Consider the following 22,514-nt stretch of genomic DNA (forward strand, 5'->3'; position numbering starts at 1 on the left):
AAGTTTTGTGGAATTCCGTTCATGGGGGCCACACAATAAATTAATTTATGTTACTATACACCAACTGGCCTGTAGGTGGCGGAGACAGTTTTCTGTGAATATCTCGAGAACCGTAGGGCCTAGGAGGTCCACCTTTTTATGTATGTTGGTCTTAAGGGGCATGTCAACCCATCCCATTACCACTTATTTCATGTATAGCGCCACCTAGTTAAAAATTAAAAGCAAAAAATTAGGTGTTTTCATCACAATATCTTTGGCTGACAAGGTCAAAACTGCCGCGAAATTAAAAGTGTAGGATCATTATGACACCTCCGAATGCATGCCAAGTTTTGTGTACTTTTCGTTCATGGGGGCCTTACAATAAAATAATTTATGTGTACATTTAGTGACGATACACCAACAAGGATTCGGGACACTGAAAGACGGGGTACACAAAACTTGGTGGGCATGTACCCCACATGGATAGCATGGAGCGTCATTCTTCGTTTTGATCTGTAGCCCCCAGCTGGACTGGACCCCGAAGGAGGGTAGGGCAGACACACAGTTCTCTGTGAATATCTTGAGAACTGTAGGGCCTAGGATGACCAATTTTTCCATTATGTTTGCCTCCAGGGGTCATGTTAACCCATTCCATGTGCACACATGTGCATAAACAGATACACTGCGCACACACATACATTTACAGTAATCATCACATGACACATACTCACACAGTAGACATAATGCGCATGCATGCACATGCACAAACACACATCGCGAGGCAAACACACAAAGCATACACACATACACACATACACACACACACACACACACATAAACATAAATTTGTACACGCACACATGCACATAATTCAAGAATTTTACGTCATCTACTCCCTGAATTTTTGGTCATTTGATACCGGGACACCGAACCACTGGGGTACATGAAATTTGGTGGGTATGTAGCCCCACTAGACTTTACGAAAAATTTCATTTCGATCCCGGGTACCACCACCAGCCCCTGGCTGGGCCCCGAACTGCAAAAACAAACAGTTTTTCCTAAATAACTACCTGAACCGTGGCACTGAGGGATGAAGAATCTTTTATGGTATGTTGGTCTCAAGGGCCCACATCAACCTGGCTCATAATCACTCATTTGTGATTTGCACCCCGGTAAAAATGAAAATGCAATATTATTCTGCTTTAATTGCCCCTATCTTCAGTTAAGATGTTCAGAACTGCACCAAATTTTATGTGTATGATTGACCTGGCATTCTCTGGGGGTATGCCAAGTTTTAGTAGAATTTCATCCATGGGGGTCTAAAAAAATTAGGTTATGTGTACATTTAGTGACCGTACACTCATTGGCCTGTAAATGGCGGTGCACACATATACACATGCACACACACAGGCACCTACATACTATCGGTATTAGAACGGCCGATACATAATTACAAATTCAGTAGGATTAAAAGAAAGCCAAAATAAAATTATTCATCATCATCATCATGGCTGCATTTTCAGTATTGGCGATAAGTAGTCGTTTGTCCACTAGATGGCGATCGTTGCAGTGAGGCGTAATTTTGTTGGAAGTTAAAAGTGGGTTGGAAAAACAATGGACGCTTCCTACAAGGACTGTAATTTACCTCAGCGGACATCTAATAAGGATAGGGCGATGTTCACATGAAGTGTAATTCCCATTTCTTCTTGAAGTTGAAATAAATCTGAGGATGTTTATCGGACATGCTTGGTTTTACTGCAGGTATGCGTTAATCTTGTAATATCAATAAGGACCTAGGTAATGTTACCGTTAAGCGTTAGTTGAGTGATGGAGGCATTTGATTGATTGCATTTGTAGAAAACTATAAATGCGGTTATACCAAGCAAATTGGTAGCAGCACTGTTTGTATCTTTCGACTGTCATTTATTGCGCGTGCTACAAAATCATTCTGTGCAATGGAAGATTTACCAACGTTACACGGTCTGATACAGTTTTGCCTATACATCGTTGAGACTGAGCGCCTGTTTATTTTGTTTTAAGTCGTGCATGGTGTGAGAGGGAATCGATGTGCTTTGATTACAGCTTGGTAGTTGTAGTCTTGTGAAATTAAAAAGCTGCGGTGTGTGAAGTATCCAAACAATGACACCTTCATTTCATTATGGCTGCTTTAGCAACACACCTTAAGCTACTGTGTAGTGGGTCCCATCTAGAAGTGGCTACTTCATTCGGCGCTTTCCTTGACTCATGGAGCTGCTTGAATGTTATTAAAATTTTTAAGCCCGCGATATGGCAGTTTAAGTCCGCTTGATACTGTAAGGCGTAAGCCATTGGTTTCAAAGGAGATTTTATTAGTGTCGCCAGCATAGCCTATTGACAATTTATGTTGTAAATAGGCCTACCTTATAATTCTACCTGTAGCTTAGGGAAGCTAACAGCTTTCTATTAGGATCTAGTTTGTTAGTTACCGTTTTGTCATAACTCCCTGATGCATTTTGCATTTAGAATAGCCAGAGCGTGTATATCTCAATCGGAAAATTAAACAATATCGGTGCCTATGGACTAGGCTGGGTGAACCCAGCCTGATCTGCCCGCTATTTATTTTTGATTTCTTAAAAGATTGAGCTTGGTCTGATGAAAGCCAGACTAGCCATGGACCTCAGTTACACAATGCAAGGGAACATGAATCAGCCTATATTTGCACGAACAATAACGGACAAAAGCTCTTCAACTTTGGCCCGTTAAAATGTGTATGAACAGTCTAGCGACGCATTTCATCAAGGCCCATTTGGACATGTCAGTTATTTGCACCACTGGTTAGATGTAAAACAGCATTTCGTTTCAGACTAGGCTACTGTTACTTAATTTGTGCATTAACAATAACGTTTCAGACTACTGTTACTTAATTTGTGCATTGACAATAAAGTATTACATGAACTAAAGAGGACTAAAATCTTATATAGAAGAAGAAACATTCACAAAAAATCCATCCATCCAAAAATGACCTTTGTTTTTGATAGCTGTTGAAAACGGCATGGAACTGACAGAGATGTTTTTGTTTATAAATACATAAAAAATAAATAAATAAATAAATAACATTATGCTGATACCTTTTGCTTTTCCCAAATACAATGTAGCCTACAGGTGTAAGTGACCTTTCATCAATCCAGTTGCAATGGATGAACTGTGATGAACTGCCCTACTTGTGATTGTTTAGAGATTTTAAAGGTTTTATAACAATGCTACATCTTCTTTGGCTATTCTACAATCTATTCACCTTTTCAGCACCAGTAGGCTACTTTCTGTGCAGCCGCACACACACACTCAGGCATGCCAAACAAGCATACACAAAAGTTTCAAGAGTGGGGGATGGAGTAAAATATGGAGACAAATTGAAGTGTGATTTATTTTCGCGGAACGGATGTACAGGACTGAGCGGCGGTCATATTTTGTACCGCTATGCGGTACATCTAGTTTTGTTGGAAGTTAAAAGTTGGTTGGAAAAACAATGGGACGCTTCATACAAGGACTGTAATTTACCGCAGCTTAACATCTAATAAGGATAGGACGATGTTCACATGAAGTGTAATTCCATTTCTTCTTGAAGCCGAAATAAATCTGAGGATGTTTATCGGACATGCTTGGTTTTACTGCAGGTAATGCGTTAATCTTGTAATATCAATAAGGACCTAGGTAATGTTACCGTTAAGCGTTGGTTGACTGATGGAGGCATTTGATTTATTGCATTTGTAGAAAACTATAAATGCGGTTATACCAAGCAAATGTATAGCAGCACTGTTTGTATCTTTTCGACTGTCATTTATTGCACGTGCTACAAAATCATTCTGTGCAATGGAAGATTTACCAACGTTACACCGGGTCTGATACAGTTTTGCCTATACATCGTGAGACTGAGGCGCCTGTTTATTTTGTTTTAAGTGCGTGCAGGGGTGTGAGAGGGGAATCGATGTGCTTTGATTACAGCTTGGTAGTTGTAGTCTGTGAAATTAAAAAGCACGTGTGTGTGAAGTATCCAAACAATGACACCTTCCTTTCATTATGGCTGCTTTAGCAAAACACCTTAAGCTACTGTGTAGTGGGTCCCATTTAGAATTGGCGACTTCATTGGCGCTTTCCTTGACTCATGGAGCTGCGTGAATGTTATTACAACTTTTTAGCATGCGATATGACAGTTTAAGTCCGCTTGATACTGTAGGCGTAAGCCATTGGTTTCCAAAGGAGATTTTATTTATTAAGCCAGCATAGCCTATTGACAATTTATGTTGTCAATAGGCCTACCTTATAATCCTACCTGTAGCTTAGGGAAGCTAACAACTTTCTATTAGGATCTAGTTTGTTAGTTACCGTTTTGTCATAACTCCCTGATGCATTTTTGCATTTAGAATAGCCAGAGCGTGTATATCTCAATCGGAAAATTAAACAATATCGGGTGCCTATGGACTAGGCTGGGTGAACCCAGCCTGATCTGCCCGCTATTTATTTTTGATTTCTTAAAAGATTGAGCTTGGTCTGATGAAAGCCAGACTAGCCATGGACCTCAGTTAAACAATGCAAGGGAACATGAATCAGCCTATATTTGCACTAACAATAACGGACAAAAGCTCTTCAACTTTGGCCCGTTAAAATGTGTATGAACAGTCTAGCGACGCATTTCATCAAGGCCCATTTGGACATGTCAGTTATTTGCACCACTGGTTAGATGTAAAACAGCATTTCGTTTCAGACTAGGCTACTGTTACTTAATTTGTGCATTAACAATAACGTTTCAGACTACTGTTACTTAATTTGTGCATTGACAATAAAGTATTACATGAACTAAAGATGACTAAAATCTTATGTAGAAGAAGAAACATTCACAAAAATCCATCCATCCAAAAATGACCTTTTTGTTTTTGATAGCTGTTGAAAAACGGCATGGAACTGACAGAGATGTTTTTGTTTATAAATACATAAAAATAAATAAATAAATAACATTATGCTGATACCTTTTGCTTTTCCCAAATACAATGTAGCCTACAGGTGTAAGTGACCTTTCATCAATCCAGTTGCAATGGATGAACTGTGATGAACTGCCCTACTTGTGATTGTTTAGAGATTTTAAAGGTTTTATAACAATTCTACATCTTCTTTGGCTATTCTACAATCTATTCACCTTTTCAGCACCAGTAGGGTACTTTCTGTGCAGCCGCACACACACACTCAGGCATGCCAAACAAGCATACACAAAAGTTTCAAGAGTGGGGGATGGAGTAAAATATGGAGACAAATTGAAGTGTGATTTATTTTCGCGGAACGGATGTACAGGACTGAGCGGCGGTCATATTTTGTACCGCTATGCGGTACATCTAGTTAACACTTGCATGTTGCATAGTCACTGATTTATCTCCCCTCTTCCTCCTTCTTCCTTTTGAACATGAGGTGGTCATGATGTCCCTTTTAATAATGAAATAGATTTCTTTTCACCTGGACTAGGCTCATTATTTTTTGACCCATGCGCTGTAATTGAATTTCCCCTGGGAATCAATAAAGTATCTATCTATCTATCTATCGATCTATCTATCTATCTATCTATCTATCTATCTATCTGACAGACACTTAACATATTGCACCATAGTGCCTACCACCATATAGTGCATAACACCTCTAAACCAGTGAGCTTGATTTATAAGCAGGACCCTGGTGCCACCTGTTTATTACAGTGGTGAGAAGTGAGCTGTTGGGTTGACATTATGTAACATGAAACTGCGCTTCCTTCAGGTATGTAGGGGACATGTTGGCCTGGCTCCACCAAGCTACAGCCTCAGAGAAGGAGCACCTGGAGGCCTTGCTCAAGCAGGTCACCATACAAGGTGGGTTAAGATGGCAACTTCTGTGTGTTACCTACTCTGTTATCCTATCACAGTGAGAACAGGTTTGTGTACATTTTTATTATTACACAGTGTACACAAATTGGATTTTGTTGGGGCGGGGTGGGGGGGAGTAGGTTGTGTGAATTACTAGTCATATTCTATTTTTTTCCTCTACTTTAGCCTCAGCATTATTGATAGAAATTCTCATTCTCATAATGTGTGTGTGTGTGTGTGTGTGTGTTTAGGAGTGGAGGAGAACATGCAGGAGGTGGTAGGCCATATCACTGAGGGTGTCTGCAGGCCGCTGAAGGTGAGTGGAGATTGAAAGGCTTTATTAAATCTTCATTTTAACTTTATAAAACTTCATTAAAAATAAGAGACACCATCAGAGTAATTTAATTTCATGCCAGTTTAAATATATTTCTCTTGCCAATGAAGTCTCTTGTGCAAGGCGTAGATAATTCTTGATTTTGAAATGGTTTGCAATATAAAGAGCTGTTCCACAAAGAGGTGTGTGTGTGTGTGTGTGTGTGTGTGTGGCTGGGTGATTTGTCAGATGCGCATCGAGCAGGTGATTGTTGCTGAGCCAGGTGCCGTGCTGCTCTATAAGCTCTCCAACCTGCTGAAGTTCTACCATCACACTATCAGGTAACATTACTGTACTCAAGCACAATGTTCACAACACCATACGACCATCAGGGGTAAGCCACACAACAACATTCAAGTGAATGGAGCATTCTGCAGCACTATGAAGAGCCGTGTAATAAGGCTTATTAGATTAGGTTGATCATTGATGAGTACAAACTGAAGGCTATATGGGTGTTATGTGCTTACAATAGAGGATTCATAAAATCATAAAATATCCACATTTTTTTTCTCTACCTGGGGTAAACTCCCAATGCTTGCTGTAATACATTAGCTGTTTTTTAATCTGCTTGGCACAAAGGCACATTATAGCTCATTGAAATTCAGATTTGTAGTCTGTGAAAGTCAGGGTTTTTGACGTTTGACTTGGAAACATTTGATATTTTGACATTGGAGACCCTGGAGTAGAAGGCCTGTATTGAGCACTGCCTCTGTGTGCTGTGCCCTCCCATAGTGTCATTGTGGGCACCAGTGTGGCAGCCCTGCTCATGACCATGGAGGAGATGCATGTCCTAAGCAAGAAGATGTTCTTCAACAGCCTCAGTCTCCACGCCAGCAGGCTCATGGACAAGGTGAGACCAAGCGAACGCCTTAGAGTTAGGTCAGCCGTTGAGGCTGGTACTGAATATTTGAAGAGTTTAGATGCAAAACCCTCTAAATCCATCTGACCATGTTTCTTTCTAATAAGCATTTTTTATCAGGCTCCTATAAGTTTTTGCCTACAAATCGACATTTCAGACCAGGAAGAGAGTGGAGGTGGTGGAGGTGGCGTTGAGAGGGTTTTGCATGTGAATTTCTGAACTTGACGCCAGATTTGTGATATCAGTTTATCAACAGTGGGGATAGATGCTGCGATTGGTTGGCAAGGTTCTGAAGCTGTGGCACAGGCCAAGGTCTAAGTTTTTCATAACTTCAGAATGCTAAGCTAAACATATTCTTGCATTACACTAGTTGTCAATGTTGATTGGTGAATCTGATCTTTGGTTTGTTGCTATTAAATTGTGGCCAATAACACAGGATTAACTGGTATCAGATATGAAGCAATTCAAACACAAGTAAAACACAAGTGTCAGGGTTTCTCACACTGACAATGGGAACTGCTTGTTCCTCTGGTGTTTTGAAGCACATTCCTGGGCTAAAACCGTCTGCTAGATAAGTAGCTGTTACATTTGCCAGCATGGAACCGGAGATATCTTTGGTTATCTTGTGAGCCGAAAAACAAAAGATTTTGTGGGTGTGAAGGGAACCAAAAACAAAAAGAGAAAAGAAGTATGAAAATATGAGGGAAATGTCCCTTCAGAAGCCTCCTTCACAATGAGCTCTTTTAGCTCTGCCAGGGTCCCTCGCTGGAGGACATATTCAGTCAGACCACGAAGCACACAACACTCTGTCACGACCCGCGCAACACTTTTAACATTTAACACTTCTTAAGGGATGGGGAGGGGAAGGGGGGGACTTGTATTTGAGTCGTTACTGCACAGTGTTAATTATTAAAATATTTCGCGTGGTTTTGTGCCCAAGCGGGGTGAACCCTGTGACCTTGGTGGAGCTGATGTCAGTCAGCAGATGCCTTGTATTCGAACCGAGTCATAGCATAGTGAATAATGAGGCTTCCTCATTTTTTGTAGCATGTGGGCACCACATGGCTGGGGGGTGGGGGGGGGGTCCAACCCTGTGTCCCTTAGTAGCTGCCCACTAACATGACTAATTAGCTAAGCTTTTAGGAAACCAATTGTTGCAGCGTTTCTCCAACACATCCAATCAGGACGCCGTGGCCTTTTTGCCGGGAACAGATTCTGTTAAGGACTTTCTCAGATGTTTTGTGAATGTTCGGAGAGACTGCTCGCATACTACCCACCAGCCCACCCAGCCCCCCTATTGTGCAGTTAGTGAAACTGTGAGCAACAACAGTGTTGTTAGCCCTAAGGTGAAGTGCCTTGTAAACACTGGGAACTCGGAGCGCTCGTTCTGCGTGGTTGTGAGGCAGGCACTCGGCCTTCCAAAACATCATCCGCACTTCTCGGGAACCTGCAAATTGAATCCAAAATATCCCTTGACACGGATGTCCTGTCTCGTTGAGGGGGCCGGTCAATATTAGTGGAGGGGAGCAGTAGCACAACCTCTTTCTCTTTCTCTCTCTCTCTCTCTCTCTCTCTCTCTCTCTCTCTCTCTCTCTCTCTCTCTCTCTCTCTCTCTCTCTCTCTCCTCATTGCCAACGCTCCACTCGAGATGGAATTATCCCCTTAGCGGCGGGCTAATCAAATCGCCTAGGGCTCAGAGACGTTACTTATCACTGGCGAGCAGTGCAGTCGATGTCAGAAATGCGAGCTTCCTCTAATCACCCTCATTAGATGGCCCCACCGCGCAGATATTTTACACGTGCCACCCTGACTGGACCACACATCAGCTCACCTCCCTGGTCAGGGTGTGTATGTTTGTGTGTTGTGTGTTTTGTGTGTGTGTGTGTGTATGTGTGTATGTGTGTGTGTGTGTGTGAGTGAGTGAGTGGGAGTGTGTGTGTGTGAGTGAGTGGGAGTGTGTGTCTTGGGGGGGTTGGTGGGGTAGGGTGTGGAGTGCCTGCCATTTTCTCTCCTCCCAGCAGGCGTGCTGTCAACTAGTAGTAGTATAGTAAACAGAGCTGTCTCTCTCTCTCTCTCTCTCTCTCTCTCTCTCTTTCTCTTTCTGTGAGTCCACTGAGGTCCTGATCTCCATCTGCTCTCTTCAGTGTATCGACAGCCTGCCTAAACCCACAGATCACCCAATCAATCTCTCAGCAAGAGGCGCGGAGAGACAGGCAGCGTGTGTGTTTTTCTCTCACCTGGCCCTAACGAGGAGTGAGCCGGAGTGAGACGTGTGCCGTATCGATCCAGAATTGACCCCTCTCTCTCTCTCTCTCTCTCTCTCTCTCTCTCTCTCTCTCTCTCTCTCGAGTGCATGCTGGGATTGCGTGAGTGTGAGTACGACTGAACGCCGTCTGTGGCTATCTTTAAAACTCTATCTTTTGTTTGTCCTTATATGTGTTGTATCATTGTTTTTTATCTTATTGTTGGGACTTAGTGTGGTTGACTGTTTTGGGGTTGGAAGTGAAGCAGAACCCCCGCACCCGGCTTACAGCTGGTCGGGGTGTAACAATGGAATTTGAGGCCTTGACCGTCGTCCGGGCGTGAAGGTGATCTCTGATGTTAGTGTGGAGGTTTATAGTTTGGCCATTGGAGAAATTGTGGGTCACGGTAATATTGTATCAGCCAGCGAATGAAGAATGCTGTTGTTGTTTTCCTAAACAGTATTGCCAAGGCAAATGACATTGTCCAAAGTGGTGTTGTGCTTAATGGCACGTTCAATCCTGTTGTACCCCTGAGTTTGCCCTCGACTAAGATTGTCATTTCGAATATTCCCCCGTTTCTTTCTGACCGATTAATTAGCACTGAGCTTTTGCGTTATGGTAAACTTGTTTCCCCAATCAAGAAAATTCCAATTGGCTGCAAATCGCCATTACTTAAGCATGTTGTCTCCTTTAGGAGACAAGTTTACATGATCCTAGACAGCGGTGATGAGCTCAATTTGACTTTCCGTTTTAACGTTGACGGGTCTTATTATATAGTTTTTGTGACATCTGATACCGCCATGAAATGTTTTGGTTGTGGGATGATAGGACATCTTGTTCGCGCGTGCCCATCTAAACCTCACAGTGAGGATGCTGGAGGGAGAATGCCAGCAGCAGCCAGTGCCGAAGGAGGCGAACCTACGACAGGTGGGTCTGTGGCGGAGGAGTCTGCCACAGTCGGGGATAACCAACCCGAGCCTAGCAGCTCGGTGTCTACGGCAGATAGGCCTGAGCTTGCGGGGACATCCACCACTACTGTGTTAGGTAGGGCTGAGTTTATGGTGGAGGAGTCCGCTGTGACTGAGTCCGATCAAACCACCGAAAAAACCCCGGCGATTGCGCCTGTACTGGCGATCGTTACAGAGGATAAATCCTCTGCAGCCGAGTCTGCATTTGAATTGGTTTCACCAACGATTGCCTCAGCTGTGTCTGATGTGACTGTTGAGGAAAAGGCTGATGAGTCAGAGTCTTTGCCGAGTGGGAGTGAGCCTGGTGGTGCATCTGCTGCTGCGGGTAGGCCTACGTCCGCCTCAGGTGGATTAACGCACTTACTAACTTCAGACCCGAAACTAAAAGTAGCCCGTAAAACTGCTCCGTGCGTGTCAGATGGTAGTGACATGGAGGCCGAAACAACTGTTTTTAAAATACCCAAAAGGAAATCTAACCGTAGCGATGATCACAGCACAAAAAAGCAGGCTAAACAGAAAGAACATGCTAACTATACCGAGTCGGACAGTGATGGCTATTCCACCGATTCGAGCAGGTTTTCCTGGTCTGGTAGCGATAATGTGATGGTGATGTACAGTGCTAGCGACATTAGTAATTTCTTGGCTGAAACAAAAGGGGAAAAGGGGGTTCGAGTCGAGGGATCATTTCCTTGACAGCATGCAGTTTATAAACGATGTCTGTCATCATAGACAGGAAGGGGCCTTTGATGACCGGGAACTTCACCGTCTGGAAACTTATTGGTAAACTTAAGAAAGAAAATAGCGATGCACTTTCGCGGATTAACTGCAGCTTTCTCTTCCATCCGTGTTTTCTCTGTCTCTTTCTTTCTTTATGTGAACATATGAACAATATTAGGATTACTACCCTTAACATTAACGGAGGAAGGGACTTTAGAAAAAGAGCTCAAATTTATGAGCTTTTACAGCAAAAGGCAACAGATGTTGTGTTTTTACAAGAGACACATAGTGATATCAATAACGCTACAGATTGGGCAAGAGAGTGGAATGGGCTGACTATTCTCAGCCATAACACGTCTGACAGTGCTGGAGTGGCACTGTTGTTTTCATGCAGCTTTATTCCCCTGTCATACAGCATTGAAGAAGTGATTAAGGGGAGGCTTCTAAAAGTACACGCTACGTTTGAGAATGACGTTTTTGTTTTCATGTGTGTTTATGCACCGACCTCCGCCACAGATAGAGTAGCTTTTCTTAAAACGTTGAATGCCTCAGTGAAGAACTGTAGTGATAATGAACTCCTTATCCTAGGCGGCGATTTTAATTGCACAGAGGCAAGACTTGATCGGAATCATGCTGAACCCCACATGGTTTCACGTAGCCATCTCATTGAGGTGATAGTTGAGAGTAACTTATGCGATATTTGGAGGAACCTGCACCAAAGTGAGAGGCAGTACACTTGGGCGCACTACAGGGGAAACACGATGTCATTAGCTAGGCTTGACCGGTTTTATACTTTTAGACATCATATGAACAAATTTAGATCTTGTACCATTCACCCTGTTGGTTTTTCTGACCACAGCATGGTGATGTGTAACATAAGTGCAAGTAATGTTAAACACAAGAGTGCATACTGGCATTTCAATGCATCACTTTTAGATTATTTCAATTTTAAAGAATGTTTTATTTATCTCTGGAATATACTCAAGGCAGACAAGGAGCTTTACTCCTCACTGTCTCAGTGGTGGGATATAACAAAAACTAAAATTAAACAATTCTGCCAAGGTTACACTTGCAATGTCACAAGAGGCATAACCATGTCCCTCAAGAACCTTGAAGTTGACATAATTGAAATGCAGAACCTGATGGGAACATCTGGTACTGGGCAGTACACTGAGGCTTACAACACAAGGAAGGTGGCATTATCTGAACTAATACGGCTCAAAGCTCAAGGTGCATTGATTAGATCACGTTTCAGAAACATCTCAGAGATGGATGCTCCCTCCAAGTTCTTTTTCAATCTTGAAAAGAAAAATGGTCAAAAAAGATATATTCATGCTCTACGGGCCCAGTCTGGCACCCTAGTGACTGACACGATTGAGATACGGAAGCTAGCTGTTCTCTTTTATGCTGATCTGTACAAAAATGAGCACAATGAACACCCAGATGTGGAGGCTGATTTTTTTTCAGAATTCACCCACACTGCGAGGATTCAGTCACGATGCTTGGTGAAGATATATCGCCGAGGAGCTTCACAATGCCCTTATGGCTATGGAGAATGGGCGGGCACCAGGTATTGACGGCTTGTCTGTTGAGTTCTATAAGGCCTTTTGGCCAGTTCTGGGTGAGGACTTTCAAGAGGTGCTCACTGAATGTTTAGGTAGGGGGGAGTTACCACTATCTTGTAAGAGAGCAGTGCTCACCTTACTACCAAAAAAGGGCGATCTGAACGAGCTGAAGAACTGGCGTCCAGTCGCTCTGCTCTCTACAGATTACAAGATTTTTTCTAAAGTTTTGGCCACTAGATTGGGGAAGGTCATGGCAGAGGTTATACACATAGATCAAACATACTGTGTACCTGAGCGGTCCATCTTTGATAATATCCAACTAGTCAAGGGTGCCTTAGACGTCTCCAATCTACTTGGTCTCAGAACAGGTCTCATCTCTTTTAGACCAAGAGAAGGCCTTTGATCGCGTTGAGCATGCTTATCTGTGGAAAGTCCTGACACACTTTGGTTTTAGTAGGAATTTTATAGCAATGATCCAGGCCCTGTATTGTAATATTGAAAGTGTCTTGAAGATCAACAGTGGTTTGTGCGCTCCTTCAGAGTTCAAAGGGTGTCACGACAAGGTTGTTCTCTATCTGGAATGCTGTATGCATTAGCCATTGAACCCTGTTAAATAATCTGAGGGCTAAGCTCTCTGGGTTTTCAGTGCCTTTGTGTCACGATGTGTTTAAGGTTTCAGCCTATGCTGATGATTTAATTGTGATGGTCAGTGAGCAAAGGACATTGACATGTTAACCAACATAATAGGCACCTTTGGTTTGATTTCATCTGCAAAGGTGAATTGGAACAAAAGTGATGCTTTTCTTTTGGGGACTGGTCAGGGGTACAGCTAAGGCTTCCTACTGGCCTTGAATGGAAAAGGGGTGGACTTAAGTACCTAGGAGTCTATTTGGGAGATCAGGACACCATGAGGAAAAACTGGGAGGGGGTTCTGGAGAAAATGAAGGGCCGATTAAACAGGTGGAAATGGATCCTTCCACACGTTTTCCTACAGGGGCGTGTTCTTATCGCCAATAACCTTGCTGCTTCCTCTCTGTGGCACAGATTAGCCTGTATTGATCCTCCAACAGACTTTTTAGCTACCATTCAAGCTCTATTAGTTGATTTTTTTGGGACAATCTGCACTGGCTACCCCAGAGCATGCTGTACCTGCCTAAAGATGAGGGAGGGCAAGGGCTTGTGCAGTTGTCTAGCAGAGCCGCAGCCTTCGTCTTATGTTTCTGCAAAAGGTACCCACGGGTCCACAAGATCTGATTTGGAGGCCTTTGGTGAGTGTAATCCTTGGACAACAGGAGGATTGGGATTGGACAAAACACTTTTCTGGACGGATACTAAGAGACTGAATGTATCAGCATTGCCGTCTTTTTTACAGAGGACTGTTTGCTATCCTGAACTTTTTCAATATGCAAAGAACTGGAACTAACATCGTCACTGCATTGGCTTCTGGAAGAGCCTTTGGTTTATGGCTCTCGATTTGACATCGCTGGGAGCGAGAACCCCACACTGACAAGGATACTATGTGACTCTGGTGTTGTCAAGATTAGACAGTTAGTGGACATTGCAGGGCCTGATCTGGTTTGTTCTGAGGAACTAGCATTGCGCCTAGGGATAAGGTCCATACGTGTCATCAACAAACTGTTGGGTAGGTGGAAGGCACTCCACGGCTGAGGAATGTGAAAGACTAAAAACAGTACTGTTTGGGGTTAGACCCTCCTGATCAGGAGGATCCTTTTCTCAATGTATGTGTTAGGCCAAAACTGGGTGACTGTGCAGGGGTTATTTTGGAGAATAAAGAACGAACAGAGATTGTTTTGGATGACTTTTGCAGTAAACCTCTGTACAAAATGTGTGTTATTGTTCTAAACAAACAGAAATTGAATGCGAGAGTTGACACTCCTTGGCTTAAATGTTCTGGGTCTAGATGATACTGTAAAACCTGAATGGAGGGCACTCTATAAACCACCGTTGAGGAAACAAGTCTGTGATTTGCAGTGGAGAGTTCTCCATGGTATTGTTGCAATTAATGCGTTTGTGTCCATCATAAACCCAGGGGTTTGTCAGGACTGCCCTTTTTGCTTTCAGAGGGAGACAGTGTTTCACTGTTTCTCGCAATGTTTGAGGTTGTCACCTTTGTTTAGGGTTTTAGAAGGCCTTTTTCAAGATTTTGATGAAGCTTTTTCTTTGCAAATATTTGTTTTTGGTTTTGAATATACCCGGTCACACAGAGTAAAATGTCAGTTGATTAATTTCCTTTTGGGCCAAGCAAAAATGGCCATTTACATAAGCAGGAGAAACAAAATGGTCACCAATCTAGATGCTGATGTTGTAAATGTTTTCTCAAGATTGGTCAAATCTAGTGTGCTGACTGATTATTACTTCTACAAACATATGCAAACTCTTGAATGGTTATGGAGTTATGGAGGTGCAATATGCTCTGTGATTAATGAGGAGATAGAAGGAGATAGAATTTTGTTCTGCTTTTGTGTAAGGCCCAGTTATTTTACTTTTTTTGAGCTGTGACTGACGTGACCTTGAGTTGCTAAGACTGTTGTACAATAAAGCGCAATTCAAAATCAAAAATCTATCCATCCCTCTCTCTCCCTCCTTGTGCTGGCAGGTGGAGCTGCCTCCCCCAGACCTTGGCCCCACAGCCTCGCTGACCCAGACGCTGGCCCTGCTGCGCGAGGTGCTGGCCACCCACGACTCCTCTGTGGTCCCACTGGACGCCCGCCAGGCCGACTTCGCCCAGGTGAAATGAAGTGGTACTTTGTCGGGTCTCGCCGTGTCATTGTATCATTGTTTCATTTCTCCAAGGCATTGACTGGCTTGGATACCTAGCCATGTGTTTGTCTGTCTGGTGAAATCCGTCACTAATCAACTCTACAGTATTCAACGGTTTTCTTTCAGTATGTCTGTCTGTCTTTTGTGCCCCGATCAGCAAAAACACAGAGAGACATCTGAGACACACAATCACTTGTTTATATACTATGAGGAGAAGAATGACACTCCTTGGACAGCTGTGCCAGGTCTCTTGTACAGTAAGCAGACTCTTATCTGTAGCTGATATCGAGGTGGCCTGTGTTTTTCAGGTGCTGTCCTGTATCCTGGACCCTCTGCTGCAGCTGTGCACTGTGTCCGCAAGTAACCTAGGCACGGCCGACATGGCCACCTACATGGTGAACTGTCTGTACATGATGAAGACCACACTGGCTGTGTTCGAGTTCACAGACAAACGCCTGGAGATGCTGGAGTTTCAGGCAAGTCGGGGTTTCACGTGAATCTTTGCTCTCAGTTGACATGATCATGTGCTACTGCAGTCTGATCAAAACTACCAGTCACAAGGTCTTTAACTTGCTGACATGTGATGTGAGCTTTTTACAGAGGGTTGATCTCATTTATTTGTAATGTATTTTTAAAAGTAGATTTAGTACAAATATATTTTGTAAATGTAGGAAATATATGAAGAAATGTAGACAGGTTGATCAATATACAATATATTAATAATGTCAAATGTTAATGGTGAAATTAAGGCTTTAACTAGTTAGTTGATTAAGGGATGCATTAGTAATGCATTACTTGGTGATCTATGAGTTTGTAAATGGGAAATTTTCAGTGACAAGGTAGAAATGTGAGATTGTTTGCTTTTTATTTATTTTTCAGGTCTGTGTGGTACACTCTGTGGTTCCGTAATGTTCTTGGGTACCTTCTCCCCCCTCCCCTTTGTAAAGAATAGCATGTGCTCAAACAGACGAGACATGCAAAGCACATCTACTGTTGATCTGCCTCTTCAGCCGTAACCCCCAAAGCGACACACGTTTCCTTCTGTTTTTCACCTCTCCTGGCCTTACTCTTCTAGTACCCAGAGCTACTTCTGGGGGTTATGTCTTGTTCTACAGAGACTGAATTCAATTAAATCCCCTATTCTGCCACCAACCCAATCGTTAAAAAACAATTTAACACTGGCCGCAGATATCCTCTGGCCAATACTGTAGAGGCCTGATGTATGGTAGTGAGACATAAACCGTCCTCTCTCTCTCTCTCCTGCACCGTTAGCTTTTATATGTGCCACCAGCACAGTGGCCCTTGCCTGTTATGAAAGAAATGTGTTACTCTGTCTGAGCAATGGCCCTAAGCGGATGTAAGGATATAAATATCACTAACAAACGTAAAACAAATGTGTTTCTGTAAATAGTGCTGCATTATTCATTGCTGTTGGAGGAAGTCGCTTGGTCAGTACACACTTCCAGTGCATTATGCAGACCTATGTTCAGAGACAGAAGAAACAGCTCTAGACTAGTACACAAATACCAGGAGAATGTTTATGGCAGATTGAAATAGCACTTCAACACTTTTCTTGTTTTGACTGTTCTGTAGTGGGTTTTGTTTATCTTTTCTGTCCGATATTCCCACCTCCAATAGTTTATTTTTGTTATTTTGTTGTCGTTTTTTTTTTTCTCAGATCGAGGCTCACCTGGACACTCTGATAAACGAGCAGGCATCGTACGTGCTGACCAGGGCCGGCTTGAGCTACATCTACAGCACCCTGCAGCAGCACAGCCCTGAGCAGGTGCGGCTCCAACACACACTCTCACACACACTCTCACACACACACACACACACACACTCACACACACACACACACACACACACAAACATCTCACCCATTCACACACACACACACACACACACACACACACACACACACACACAAACACACACAAACACACTCAAACAAATAACTCACCCATTCACACATACATGCACACAAAACATCTCATCCGCACACACAGACACAAACATCTCTTACACACATACACATCTCTCTGATAAGCGTGCACACACACACACACACACACACATTAATCAACCAACCTAAATCTTCTATGTACAGTATATCAACACAGCACAGCACAACATACTGTGTGGATAGCAGGCCAGTTCATATCATTTGAGGGCTAAAAAGCATATCTCACTGTGAAATATGTCCATCCAAACTGACAAACAGAATAGATAAGATAACAATATCAAACCAGTGTCAGTGGTTCTGGGGGCTGGAAGCAGCAATAAAAACCAAATAGATATCACAGGAGCAGCATAAAGGAACAGCAGGAGGTTCCATTAGATAGATGTCAGCTCTGCACAATGGAGATCTGACCTTTGTTACGGTTTCTGAGGGCTTGGCAGACCTTTTCTGTACAGCAAACTGACTTGCAGTGCAATATTCACTCCAACATCAGTGTGGTTAGTTATGGCCACTGCAGGAGAAAACCAACCAGCACCTGAGCTGGCTGGTCAGAGCCCTGCAAAACCTCGCAGAAGAGCCTTGAAAACCTGTGCTGGTAGCCTGACTGTCTGGGCTAAATATATGGTTAATCCAAACAAGAAAGTGATTTTTTTTTTTCTTGCCAGCTCGCACTTTTTCAGGAGAAGATGTTTTTTGGAGTCCATCCTCAGCAGATGGTTCGCATTAATTCTGCCAAACCTGAGCACTGACTCACTGGCTGCACCATGCTTACAGGAGGAAAGGACTCTATTGTGTGGTGATGGTGGCACTGTCTCCCATCAATTATGTGTAATATATAGAATGTTTTAAGAGTATTTGCTAAGCTAATGTACCCTTGTTGAGCCCATTACAAAGCGAAGACCTATCGAAGAGAAAAAGAGAGCACTTAGGTCTCTTTTTTTCAAATGTAATAGGCACATGAAAGAAAGCGATCACATGCTCAGGGCTTTTGAGTTACAGAAGACAACTCAGACTTCTTTTTTTGTGGTATTTTTGTATAGACGAGGTGTTTTTATGACAATTACTGTCTGTGCTATAGGCCGAGTTGCTCATCCACCGTGAGCACTAATAGCTCACTTTGCCATTTTTCATTTCGCAAGAATAGCCTCCATTGTTTATGAGAGCTGAGGTTGCCATGGCAACACCCATGGTTAGACTGTCATTAATAAATTGGCCTGGTAAAGACTGGGAGCTTTTCAAGTCCATCACTACTCCCCTCGGTTAGTCATCGCAAGGCCTGAGAGAATGAAAAAAAAATTGTGAAAGGAAATGGATGTTTTAAGTTTTTAGGAATATATATATATTTTTAATTATTATTATTATTATTTTTTAAGATAGTTTACTTTACAAAGACCAAAAATAGTCAGAGGAGTCAGACTATTGTGTGGGAAATGAAGCAGTTCTGTAGAGTGAAGCACGTGGGAAATGGGGTGTGTACTGGCTCTTGTTTATATCGTGTGTGTGACTCTCCAGACTGCTCTCGTGTGGTGAGAAGCTTGTGGGCCTGGCACAGCCGGGCATTCTGGGCTTTGGCATGCTACGCTTTTTTCATGCCACACCACCTTCTTCTCAATCTTCTCCTCTCCTCTCTACCACGCCTGTAACACCACTCTGTATGGCCTTCACTCCTTTTTTTTCCTCCCCCCCCCCCCCACACACACACACACACACACACACACACACATAAAACTGTCTCCTCTGCGTCTTCTCCTCTCGGCCTCACCAGCGCTACGCGTATGTGGACATGAGTTAGAACCCAAGGCCATCCGCCGCTGCTCGGGTTGAAACAGGTGCAGAGTTCGCCGCCAGTGCCCCTGGCGTGCACACCATCACGGCGTCCGAGGCCTCACGCAAATATGTGCCACGGCTGTCTGTCTGTTGTTTGTTACAATTGCACTTGAGGGTATTGGCTAGATTATCAAAGAGAATGGTCCCTCATGAGTCAAAAAAGCTTGGCTTTATTTTTGTACTGTTTATGGTAGGCCTTTCACAACACAACACGACCTCCTATAATTGTCATGTCTTGTGGCCACAGTGTGGCAACCATCTCGCCATATCTTAAGTGCATCAAACCACAGTTTGTGTTTATGTTTCAGAGTTGTATTCAAGTTTATAAAAGACCTGTTAGGAATTCGACCTGTTAGTATTTTGCACATACTGGATTCAAGATGGTGTCCAAATTATTTCTTCATTCCTCAGTTTGCTTCTCTGTGACCGTCTGCCTGTCACTTGGTCACGCCAAGAGAAGCAAAGGTCGCGGGAGACCCACGTTGCCTCCAGTCATGAAAACCCAGGAAACCTCGTTTGCTGTCATTTTTTATCTCTTTTTTTTTCTTCTTTACCATGCTGGCGTGCCATCCTTGTGCCATCTCTGTGCCACCTCTGTAATTTGGTGGAGTTTGGCGCGGAGCACGCCCCTGAAAAGCAGGACGTCTTTAGACACCAGAAAGCCGCAAGCTGGGGTGGCACGGGTGATGCAGATGGATGGAGACGCGCTGGGAAAAGAAAGGCTCCTCTAGGGAGACGATCAGGAGTGGATCTTAAGGAGACGCATTCATAGTCTCCATTCTAGACTTCCATTCTGGCATTATGACACTGGCATTATGAGATTGACCCCACTTAATAACTCAACACCCTTAATTTTATATTGTCATGTAAAGGGATCACAACTGTCACTGTGTTGTGACTGAACTGTTATATTTTTGCACTGAATGTGTAGACCTCCATGTCTGTCTCCTTCTCTTGCTCCCCTGCTCCTTTTTACACCATTTGATTCTCTCTCTCTCTCTCTCTCTCTCTCTCTCTCTCTCTCTCTCTCTGCTTCTTTCTCTCTCTCTCGGTCTCTTTCTGTCTCTCTGTTTCTGTATTTCTCTCTTTCTGTCTCTGTTTATTTCTTTCTCTCTCTCGTTCTATCCCTTTCTTTATTTCTCTCTCTCTTTCCGTCTCTGTTTCATTTCTTTCTCTCTCTCTTTCTGTCTCTCTGATTCTCTCTCTCTCTCTCTCTCTCTCATTCGTGTTTTGATCTCTTGCTCTTGTTTCAGGGTCCTCTGGCAGACGTCCCCAGTATGGACAGTGCCTCGGTCAAAGGCGCCATGGTGAGTTCCCTTTCTCTCACCCAGGAAGCAGGTGTGCCTGCATGTGCAGCAGCAACACAAACATGTCCAACCACACATGCACACACTCGCTTGAAAACATCTGCTAATGGTGGAAGTCGGGTCCAGCTGTTAGAAGTGTAAAGCTTGAGTAGGTTTGGCTATGCAAGTGTACTTGGTATTGGTAGCATTCACTGTACAACCTAAATGCAACCATTTCTTGTGTTAGCTTAACTCTCCCTTTGCCTCTACTTTTGTAGTATGGTCAGAATACACGTTTTAAGTCTTCGACACTTACTTCACTGAAAACAAAAAAACAACAATTTAACAGGACTAGAATGAATTAAATCGAACTGAACCGTTTTGGTCACCAACGTCTGTCCCATTGCAGGTGCAGTTTGACCGCTACCTATCTTCCCCAGACACCTTATTGATGCCGCAGCTCAACTTCCTCCTCAGTGCAGCCATCAAGTGAGTAAGCCTACACAGCGTGAGGGACACACGCATCCTCCCCCAATGCCAAACTCTCGTCCACTTACCTATCAGTGTACATTCATGACCCACATAAAGAAAGACTCACCATAAGCTCTGAGTAGTTGCTTGTAAAAAAGACCCCATAATAAAAAAGTCCCCTTTTAATAAAAAAAAAAAATACCCCATTGTGTATCCTTTTACACACACACACACACACACACACACACGCACACACACTTGTACACTTACAATTCCCATTCCTGCAATGGCCGTCTCCATTAGGGCTTTCTGTTCTGTTCCTCATTGTTGTGTCATACAGGCCTAAATGCTCGTGCCCACGTTTGTGCGCCAGTCAGATGCTGCACTTTAATACCACTCACTGTTGACGCATTTGGAGGTTGGGATAGCAACATGAACATTCAGGTCTCTCTCTCTTTCTTTCTGCTATATTTCCCCCCTTCCTTCCTTCGTCCCTCCCTCCCTCTCTCACCACCTGAATGGAGGGCTTTTAGGCATTTTAGGCAGTAGTGATGGAGGGAGAGAGGAGAGGAGCAGGAGATGGAAGTGAGAGAAGAGGGGGCTGGGGTGGGGGGGGGGAGTGAGTCACATTTACGGGAAGTGGAGCCGTCATGAGAAGCTGTACTGGCTGTACCTCAGGTTAATGTTCCCCGCCGTTAATGGAGACGAGGATGCCGCTCATGGGCAGGACGCCATTAATTAGCCCCTGCTCCATTTCTCCCTCTCTCTCACACTCTTCCTCATGCTCTCCATTGCTCTATATCTGTCCCTCCATCTCTCTCATCTCTTTCTCCATCTCCATCATCTCCCTCTACAGTGCCCACTCCCTCCCTCCCTCTCTGTCTTTCTGGGCTGATCCTCTCTGCCCCTCTCTCTCTCTCTCCCTCTCTCTCTCTCTCTCTCTCTCTCTCTCTCTCTCTCTCTCTCTCTCTCAATCTCTCTCCCTCTCTCTCCCTCTCTCTCTCTCTCTCTCTCTCTCTCTCTCCCACACATAAACGCAAGCAACACGTGAGCCCTTCCCACCTCAGCACTCAAGAGGAGTAAACACATGATGGGAAAACGCTCCCCCATCCCCTCCACATTACATGTGCACATAGACACACATACACACACACACACACACACACACACACACACACAGACACAGACACAGACACATACACAATCATGCACTCTAATATATGCACACAGGCACACATGTGCTTCTGAACATACATACATACATATAGATACGAATATACCTACATTTCTCAATCATACATCCATCTAGAAACACACAGTCTTAAAACACACATGCACAAGCTTTCCTTTTTGTCTTTTTCCATTTCCATGCATTACTCACTTACGGTACATTTAGTGACTTTTTTTTCTGTAGTCTTGTTGACTGGTAAGTCCCCCTCAGTGGGGTAATATTTTCTCCTTCCTGTTTTATCTGCTCATAAACTCACCCAACACAAGCATATATATATATATATATATATATATATATATATATATATATATATATATATATATATATATATATATATATATATATATATATATATATATATATATATATATATGTATGTATGTATACAAA

At 43.3% G+C, this 22,514-nt stretch overlaps 1 protein-coding gene across 1 annotated transcript in view; it reads left to right on the forward strand.

Moving 5' to 3' along the window:
* The window catches only part of cog6 (component of oligomeric golgi complex 6), a 50,618-nt gene that overhangs the window by 26,270 nt on the left and 1,834 nt on the right, over nt 1–22,514 (forward strand). Inside the window, exons 10-18 of the mRNA XM_048264352.1 lie at nt 5,755–5,846; nt 6,092–6,156; nt 6,403–6,494; nt 6,946–7,063; nt 15,183–15,314; nt 15,655–15,822; nt 17,025–17,132; nt 20,390–20,443; nt 20,832–20,911. Coding sequence (XP_048120309.1) covers nt 5,755–5,846; nt 6,092–6,156; nt 6,403–6,494; nt 6,946–7,063; nt 15,183–15,314; nt 15,655–15,822; nt 17,025–17,132; nt 20,390–20,443; nt 20,832–20,911 — 909 coding nt within the window. The remainder of the gene's footprint in view (nt 1–5,754; nt 5,847–6,091; nt 6,157–6,402; nt 6,495–6,945; nt 7,064–15,182; nt 15,315–15,654; nt 15,823–17,024; nt 17,133–20,389; nt 20,444–20,831; nt 20,912–22,514) is intronic.

The sequence above is a fragment of the Alosa alosa genome, chromosome 15 (genome assembly GCF_017589495.1).
Source record: "Alosa alosa isolate M-15738 ecotype Scorff River chromosome 15, AALO_Geno_1.1, whole genome shotgun sequence".
NCBI classification, from domain to species: Eukaryota; Metazoa; Chordata; class Actinopteri; order Clupeiformes; family Clupeidae; genus Alosa; species Alosa alosa.